At 51.4% G+C, this 9,308-nt stretch overlaps 1 protein-coding gene across 1 annotated transcript; it reads right to left on the bottom strand.

Moving 5' to 3' along the window:
- Positions 1–244: 244 nt before the first annotated feature.
- LOC127055204 (bromodomain-containing protein 8-like) lies at positions 245–8,792 on the bottom strand. The gene is made up of 7 exons (XM_050961916.1): positions 8,757–8,792; positions 7,903–8,193; positions 6,972–7,454; positions 4,850–5,007; positions 1,513–1,599; positions 733–801; positions 245–332 (listed from the first exon to the last, which is right to left on the bottom strand). The coding sequence occupies exons 1-7, from the start codon at positions 8,790–8,792 to the stop codon at positions 245–247; spliced, it is 1,212 nt and encodes a 403-aa protein (XP_050817873.1).
- Positions 8,793–9,308: the final 516 nt, after the last annotated feature.

Below are 9,308 nucleotides of genomic sequence, written 5' to 3'. Positions count from 1 at the left end.
CCCTCACCTGGAATGTGGGAGAGGTAGGTTTGTATGTGCCAAGAAGTTAGCCATACAGATTAGAACATTGCGAGCAGGAGAGTGTGGGAGACCCATCCCCATACAGTGAGTAGCCCAGCAGTTAGGGTGCCCACCTGGGATGTGGGAGATCCAGGCCTGACTCCCCATGCTGCCTGATCTGGAGCTGTGACTTGAATCCTGGAGCCTATAGCGCAGGTGAGAGCTATCACTACTAGTCTGTTGGCTACAAGGTGTGGGCGTGTTTCCCTTTATCGTCCCCCACCTGCCATCTTGCCTGCTGGTTCTTGGAGGTATCGGACCAGGGGATGGGGCTAAGAACATGATAACAGCTACCAAGTATTTGAAGAGTGTAAACCTGCAGGAGGAAGTGGGAGTATTTTAGGTGGGCCAAAGGTGCGACATTCCAAAAAGGAACATGGATACTGAAAGGCAAAATGGAGGCGGTAACAAAAGAAGTTTGAGGTCTATTCAGGGAGAGTCTCCTTGGGAGAGCTGGGGCACGATGGGAGCCCCACTGCTTTGGACTAAGCCTTGGAGAAGACACTGTAGGGAACCTTCCCACTCTGGTCTCTGAAGGAAGGTAGATACCATGGTGACAAGCATGGGACAGATAACACAAAGTTGCCCCATAGCTTTTTCCTCTCTACATGCTGGGGCTCTCGGAAGGTGGAGGAAGCAGATGAAAATGTTTTAGAGCAGCCGCCTTCCTACCTTCTCACCACATCCTTGTACCCAGGAGCCTGCTTGTCTGACACTGGCTTCAGGAACAGGCCACAGTACCTAGAGGGACAAGCCCAAAAAGACAGGAAAGAATCAGGTTTGTCCCGCACTGTTCACATGACCCTTGAAGAGCGGGCAGCAGGCCCACTATTTCTCTTCTCTGGAGCCCATGAAGGCTGATGTGGGGCCAGTGACTAGCAATCCCCAAGGGAAATATGGGAATGATGGCAGGAAACCTTGGAGTCCACTGTTGGTGGTCGCTAAGGCAGGAACCTGAACTCAGTTTCCTGCTCGAACCAGTGGCTGCCAAGTTAATCAGAAGGAACATGCAGCAGGGCTAGCGCCTTGCGTTAGCTTGATCTCTGCAGCAGGAGGCATTACTGCTACAGAAACAGTGAACTCAGTGAGAAATGATCCATTTTACTCTTGCCCTCATGGAAGGGCCCTGGGGCTAGAGTTAGGGAAAGGGGCGATGCAAGTTTCACTCCCAGCTCCGCTGCTGCCCTTCAATCCCAGTCTGCAGCCCCTCTTCTATTCTAGCCTTGGATTTGTTCCCACTCCCCCTAGCTCTGCCACTGCCCTCAGCCCACAGCCCCCTGACACTTCAGTCCTGCTCCCCACACCTCAGCTCTGGTGAGTCCCCTCAGTTCACAGATTCAAAAAGTCCAAGGCCAGAAGGGACCATTGTGACCTTCTAGTCTGACTCCCTGTATAACACATGCCAGAGAACTTCCCCCAGATAATTACGAGCTGTCCCCCAGAGATACATACCTGTGGCTGGCTATCATCTTCCAGATGGACAGCAACGTCTTTTTGAAAAGCAAATGTCGCAGTGGGTTAGCGCAGCTGAGAGGCACCCTGCACAGAGGAGAGGTTATCAACTCATCATGCCAGATAAGGAGCAGGGGGATGTACTGCCACTGCTGGCTTCCAGGACACTCAGGAGAAGGGAAGGTCACTGCTCGTTAGCTTGTGGTCTAAACAAAACACCTTCCAGGTAGCTACAGGGCAAGTCTCCCCATCAGGGATGTATGGAGTGGCTCCTCCATCAGGGATCTATGGGGAAGTATTTCCCAAGCCACTTCCTTTGTTTGGGTCCCTCCAGAGACACTCATTTTGGGGTTCAGCTCAGCAGCAACAGCTGCCATTGGACCCACAACTCTCAGGCTAGAATAGGTCTTTGGCAATGGCTCAGTGATGGCAGAGACACCAAGGAACAATGTGATGCCATGTGTGGAGTTTACTAAAGACAGCAAAACCTGGGGAGAAGTCACTGAGCTCCTGCTGGAGCCACGGGACCAGGGTTCATTCTCGGGCTGGTGGTGGAAGGTCTCTTTTGCTCAGATCCACAAAGGGACTTTTGGCACTGCTGTGAGCCACACAACTCCTGCTCAGCTGCTATCTAACCCTCACCAGATTGTAAAAGTTCCCTCAGCACTGAAGTGTCTGCCTCTGGGGATGAGCTCTTCTGCCTCAGGCAGGGGTCTGGAGGCCCATCTCATGTTTAAGCCTCAATGAGATCCTCAAATGGATGGAAACAGGCACTCCTGTTTAGTTTGCCTGCAGGGTCCGGGCTGGCAGGCATGCCCAGAGCATGGCTGCCCTGCACAGCATGGCCAGGAGGGAGAGGGTAATAGCCTCTCCTATGGCCTTTAGCTTAGTGGCTAAGGTATGCACCTCAGAGATGGGAGACCCAGTTTCAGTGCCCCTTTCTACTTGGTGAAGCAAAGGGCTTTGCTTTAAGGTAAAGCCCCCCACCCCTGGCCTGTTGAAGAGCCCAGGTAGGGGTCTCAATCTCTCTTGTTGAGGCCATTACACTTATTATTAATGAATTAAATATGAATGAGGTCAGAGCAAAAGTGAGCATGACTCTACAGTCCAGGGGTAAGGGCCCCTATCTGATGAGGCAATCCCTCTTCACTCTTCAGAGTGGGGACTGAACAGGGGTTTCCCACATCCCAGGGAGTACCCTGAGATTAGAGGTTTTGTCAGATCTGTTCTAGGAGGTATTTTAGGAAGTTCTCTCATTAATGTGTCATGGTGCTATGCAGCAGGTCAGACTAGATCATCACAGTGGGGCCTTCTGGCCTTGGAATCTATGACCCTATAAGGAAGGCCTACGCCACCTGACTCCAGGAGAGGGCTCCCTGCTGTGGATCACAAGCAGAGACAAGTGGCTCCTGACACCCTGGATTTAGGAACTAAATGCTGTGAGGGGGTGGGGCTTAGGATACTTCCCTCTTCTCAGCTTCTCCCCTTGGCCAGTTTAGGTGGTGCCTGCACAGTGCGCTGTGGATCCTGTTGTGGGGTGCCCGGGAGGGGTTAAAAGTAACCCTGGTAAAGGGCTGTGGCAGGGAAAGCTGCTAATAGGCTGATTGGGGAAGCAGCTGCAGCTGGACCACGCCCCAATAAGGCCTCAGCTGGCCCTATAGAAGAGGCTGGGAGCCAGGAGCTCAAGAGTCTCTCTCTAGCTGTAGAGGGAGATGGACCTGGCTGCAGGGACCTGAGTAGAGTACCTGGGTGGAGCAGGGCAGGGGAAAGGCAGAGGAGCTGGGGAGCTCCAGCCTGGAAAGCCTCAGGCTGTGGCCTAGCATAAGGCCAATGGGTACTGGGGGTTTCAGAGGGCAGCCCAGGGGAAGGCAAAGGCAGAAGGTCCAAACCCAACCTTGCTGGTGATGAGTAGGCTGACACTGCAGTCTGCCCCAATGGCAGTGACTACCCCAGCTAGACAATGACTGGCAGTAGCTTTATACTGAGGTGAGGTGGGGATAGTGAGTGGGGTCTCTCTAGGGAGGGAGGACCCTGAGACAAAGGGGTTACAGCTAAGGGGCAGCACCCCAGTAATGGGGCATCAGGTCTGGGAGGAACACTGGCCTGCAGAAGGCACTCTGGAGGCTGGATGAGCTAATTCCCAGAGACAACCAGCAGGAGGGGCTGCTAGGGTGAGTCCCGCATTGCTACAATCCCATTCTTAGGCGCCTCATTGTATAGGGATCCTCAGCACCTAATCCAGGCTTTGTGGGTTCCAATGATATTCTAGGCACCTAAACATTAGTTGTTGCAACGTCTAAGTCCCTTTGTGGATCTAGGCCTTGTCCCTGCTGCAGCCCTCCAGTTCCCATGTTCCATCCCCTGGCCCTACATCATACCCAGCCTCCTGCCCCTTAAGTGCACAGAACTCACGGGGGAGTCTATGAGATGGTGGCCTGTCACTTTAAGGGTGTCTGGGTTCTTGTGCTACAAATGTGGGAATGGCTGTGAAATGAATGAAGCAGGACAAGGAGTCCAGTCTTGTCTTTCTCTCTGCAGAATGAGAGGCTCTAATCGGCGTGAATATCTCCACAGGAGGAGGTAGTGATGACTCTGACTGGTGGGTGTCCGGTATGCAGTGTTAGTACAGTTACTCCACTACTAAGTCACAGTGAAGCAAACTGGTAATCAGCCAGGATTTGAGGCACAAGATGACACAGGGTTATAGGCAGCAATCATAGAACGCAAGGTGAGCTGAATCAGAGCAGCTCTGAGGAGAGGCCAGGAAGCTGGGTCCAGGACTGGGCAAGAAGCCACAAACCACATTGGGGCAAAGGGCTTTATTGTGGTGACTTTTGTTCTCATTCCTGTCCTAGAGGGACAGATTTTATTTTATGTTCTGCTGCATCCTTTTTCTTTGGAAAGCCAAACCAGCTTCTCCGGTGTGTAACAGTCTATGACACACACTCCCCCACCCTCCCCATGGCAGGGCTGGCTCAGCTGACTCAGCACATCTCCACCTGGAAGTGGGACTGGATTCTTGTGCCTGGCAGAGCATGCCAGGTAACCCCAAAAAACACTGGGGTTTCCTGTACATTTGGTTCCCCGCACTCCCCATTTCACTTTACCTGCATTAGGACTAGCATCCAAAGGTTAGAAGCTCTATCGCCCCCCAGGCAGCCAGGGCCCTCTCCTTCCCCGTTCCCCGGTGTTCGCTCACTTTCCCTGAGATGACCCCCTCCATGTACATGCTCTCTGTCTTGGGCCCATGGAGACAGGTCCACACTATGGCATGCAGGTGGAGCGAAGGGGCCACAGCATCAGCAGCACCTACAAGACCCAGGGCTGCACTACTCACAACTGTGAGGAGGTTCGGCTCATGAGACTGGAGTCCACCAGGGACGCTCTAGAAGGACTGCAGCTATCGCCGTCATTGTTTAGGAAGAGATCATTGTATTCCTCCAACAAGTGGCTCTCGCCCTGAGCATGTTCTTTAAGCTGCTCCAGAACATCAGCCTGGGAACAAACAGAAAGGAGGAATAATGCCTGCAGGGTTGGGTACCTCAGCGACAGATCAGCTGGAATCCCCTAGTCAGGGGCCAGGCTTGTTGCATGTGCCCTTACAGCCAAGCTTCAAGGCAGGGCCTTCATGGTCTCGTGGAAGCTGTTCCAGCAGGTGGGCAGAAAGGGAACCTCTACCCTGTAGGAGCTGTGCTGAACTGTGGGTCTCCCTCTGTGCATGTGACACTCACTTTCAGCTTGTCAGGCCACCAGTCTTCATGAGACAATATCCCCTCCCTACACCTCTCATGTTACCAGAGCTCAGAGAGTGATCACACTCTGTCCATCAATGAGGCAGTCCTCAAAGAACAGCCCAGATGGATGTTACCTTCTGCTGGTCAGTCCAGAAATTAGGAGTGGTGTACAGGGGAGGTCCAGGGATAGAAAAGAAGCAGAATGACTGGTTACTAACAGAGTTTAGCAAGGGAAGGGGCCTGACCAGTAGCAAAAAGAAAATGGCTGTGGAGGGAAAACTGGGCCATAGGGTGTTTGTGTGGTGTCTCAACCCAGGTTTGAGCTGGTTCCTGCTCTGGAGGAAAAGGTTGGGGGCTTAGATAGCAGCTTCAGTCACCAAGAAAGGCCATGCTGGTACTGAAAGGGAGGCAGCAGACACATGGCAGGGGGAAATGATGATTGACCAGTTGAGGAAAAGGAAGATGGGAGAATGTGGTAACTAAGGCATGTGGTCAACAAGGACACAGGTACCAGTACCTTGGCAAAGAGGAACAGCAAGCCAAGGGGGTTGTAGCATAACTAGTGATCAAGAAGCTACTAAAAGAGCCCACCCGGAAATAGACATGTGATCCTGACTAGTCAGAGAACAGTGATGTCACTGGTCTGCAGCCCACAAAGGAACCCTGAACTTTGCTGAACTGATCGTGCACAGACAGGAAGGCTTCTCAAAATGCATGGGCCCTCTCCTCTACAGAGTCGTTTGCACTCCCAGAGTCAGGGCAGTCACACCTCAGGAAGTTTTGAACACCATAAAAGAATCTTGACTCAAGATGTGTGAATCTGAGCCAAAACTTTCCCGGCTGTTGGAAGAGAGTCATGGGCCACTCTTGACCGAAAGAGCCAATATCAAATTCAGGGAAGGAATTTTCCCTTCCTCTTTCAAACATGCAATAGTCCAACCAACACTGAAAAATCTCATCCCAGATACATCAGTTCTACCCAACTACCAGGATCAGTATCCACACCAAACCTTCGGTTCCTGAGCAAGCTCACAGAGAAGCTAACCAAAGGCCAACTACAAGCTCACCTAGGAACACAGGAATCACCATATTGGATCAAACCCAAGATCCATCTAGTCCACTGTCCATATCGACCAGAGAGAAGTGTTACTTAGGGTGCTACAGGGAGCATAACTAGAAGTAGTGGACTGACTTAGAACAGGGCACCTTGGAAAGTGCCAGGTGGTGAGATTTGAGGCTGTGGAACAGGCTCCCCAGGGAGACGGAGGGCTGTTCCATCATATGGGACTCTGGAAACTGGAGTGAGCCCTAGAGATACATCTCCAGGACACCCTTGACCTGGCTGTACAGGAGAAGCATGTGGACCCGCAAAGGCATTTTTCATCTCTCGTATCTGACTCTGTGACATGGCAAAGCAAAGAGCTTGGCCACAGATAGCAAGGGCACTGTCCTACCCAGCATTATCATTGCTTTTATTACAGTAACACCTAGAGGTGTGAAACTGAGATGGTCTGGTCTGAGCCCTGCAGGGACACACAGGAGACAAAGAGTCTAATACAGAAGACAAAGTAAGGATCATTATCCCCATTTTACAGATGGTGAACTGAGACCCAGAGAGATTCAGTGACTTGCCCGAGATCACACAGGCAGTCTGAAAGGAACCCAGGTCTCTAGAGTCCCAGTCCACAGCCTTAACAACAAGAGTAGGTGCTTTCACGCATTTACCTTCACAGTGCCTGGGAGCGCCCTCTCCAATGCACTCATGTCTGAGGAAGTCTCATCCAGAAGCAGCTTCCGGTTCTTCTCTTCCTCCTCCAGTTCTCCTGCATTCTCCACTGGAAACTGCAGCTCCCTCTGCTCTCTTGAATCCCCTTCCTTCCCTTCTGGGACCTGGGGCTCTCCTGTCTCCTCTCCTAGAATCTGCAGTTCCTCAGGTTCTCCAGCCTCCCAGCCCAGGACATGCAGCTCTCCTGAGACCTGTGGTACCCACTCCTCCTCCACCTCTCTTCCTGGGACGTGCAGTTCCCCAGCCTCTTCTATCAGGAGCTGCAGCTGCTTTTCCTCCTCTCTTGGGACTAGCGGTCCCACCATTTCTTCCTTGAAGCTCAGGACTTCCCTTTCCTCTTGCTGCCCAGAGCCATAGGAAGCCCAGTGATTCTGTTCTGAGCCTGTGCCACTAATGCAGAGGGGTTCCATGAGGTGGATCACCTGTAACAGAGCAATTTATTATCAAACTACGAGAGCACGAGTGATTAGGAGGGAGGGATCAGCAGCACGAACCCCATAGAGCTCTTCCATTTCAGCCGCCTTTTCACCTCCAGGGACTTCTAATAAAGCATAGCGTTTAAGTCCAGAGCCTTATTAAAAGAGCGTCAGCCCATCGCCTTTTAAATGGTCGGCTCTACATCAGCATCAGGAGACCCATAAGCAAGACAACCAAACAGCCAGCCACTGTGCCCTCTTTGCCATATTTAAAGATTTGGACTTTCCTTTGAGAATACAATCATTCATCTAACAGGGCTCGAGGTGTCTCTGTTGCTCCACACTAGCAGTTATACATGGCAGAGATGCTCAGAGCATCAGTGTTTCCAAGGCATTGTTCTAGAGGGATGGGTCAAGCAGACTCTTCTCATGTTACCCACCGCAGCAGCCCTACCTCCAAGAGTCTTCTGCAGTTCCTGTCTTGTTCACACTGCCCTGCCTCTTCCTGGAGCTCTTCACTGCCATCCTCCCATACCAGAGGTTCCCTGGACTCCAGCCTGCAAGCCTCTTCTTCTTGACTTTCCTCTTCTTCCTCCACAGCAACCTCTTCAGTCATCCTCCAGCTCCCCACCTCCAGCTCCAGGCTGGAGTCCCAGGAGCTGCTGAGAGACAGGCAGCCACTGCTCTTCACAGACTCAATGGGAGACTCTTTATTGGACTCCAACCACAGCCACGCACGACCCATCTGCAAACATACACAAGGGGACAGGTAAAGCCATTAGTTTACAAACTAATTCCAAACTGCACAGACTCCAGCTCATTCCCTTGCATGCTCAGAAAGCCAAACACTGAAAAGTCATATTCAGAGCAGAATCTACTCCTGAGCCCCAATGTCACAGCCCATTTTCTGCTGCAATCAAAGGCCCCTGCCACACCACAGAAACTGTAATCTCTGAGTGACTGAACCTAGGTTTTTATACTACACTTCTCTCTGGCATCTCAGCACCCAACCCATGAGGGCACTCATCCTACTGTGCTCAGAGGGGACTGGGCAGGAATGCAGCTTACACCTTTGTCTGTCTTGTACAGAAGGGGTGCACTTTGGAGTCTCTCTTATTAGATGGAGAAGGTAGGGTCATGTGTGCCAGCCTCTCGGGATTCAGAACAGAGGAAACATAACCACCCATTTGTATTCCATTGGGGGAGAATTTTATGGGCACCTTAAGAAGATAAAAATATTAGAGCTATTTTGAAAAAGTGAAAAACCATTTCTTCAGATTCTCAGCAGCACAGACCCTGCTCACTTACGTGGTGTAAATCCTGTATCATGCCAAAGAAGTCCATGGAGTTGCTCCAGATTCAATTAGAGTAACAAACAGGACTGGCCTAGCCTCAAATCCTGAATCCTTGCAATGTAATTCTGACCTGACAGTCCATCAGAAAAACACTCCCTTCTAAACCCTTCTGGATGGACCATATACCAGTGCAAAGCTCTTGTGAGGCAGCTCTGAGCAGTGGTGTTGGAGTTTCATATTAGTCAGGTGGGGCCTGATTTGCAGAGGTGCTGAGCAGCCACAGCTCCCACTCACTGCACTTGGCCCTGGCAGTGCTCTGCATGCTGCAGACGAGTTCCATGGTACCCATCATTCCATGTGGCCTTCGCACTATGAAAGATGTTTGTTTACTTTCTGGAGATGGCAGCAGGAGGACTTTGCTATTGAGACCCTCCTTCAATTTTACTGTTGGAGGAAACAGATGGAATTTGATTCTCGAAGTGACAATGAGACAACGTGATGACTCAAACTGGTGCTAAGTAAACGGAAAGGCACAACACAAACTGTACTTATCTCTTATTAGCAG

The sequence above is a fragment of the Gopherus flavomarginatus genome, chromosome 7, assembly GCF_025201925.1.
Source record: "Gopherus flavomarginatus isolate rGopFla2 chromosome 7, rGopFla2.mat.asm, whole genome shotgun sequence".
NCBI lineage: Eukaryota > Metazoa > Chordata > Testudines > Testudinidae > Gopherus > Gopherus flavomarginatus.
The sequence above is the reverse complement of the archived record's forward strand: the minus strand, read 5'-3'. Positions and strand labels throughout refer to the sequence as shown.

Coding starts and splice junctions, on each gene's coding strand:
- LOC127055204 (XM_050961916.1), bottom strand. CDS start 8,792: ATGGACTTCTTTGGCATGATACAGGATTTACACCAC. Junction 7,455..7,902: donor ACTGCAGAAGACTCTTGGAG/GTAGGGCTGCTG, acceptor GCTCTGTTACAG/GTGATCCACCTCATGGAACC. Junction 802..1,512: donor AAGATGATAGCCAGCCACAG/GTATGTATCTCT, acceptor TTGTCCCTCTAG/GTACTGTGGCCTGTTCCTGA.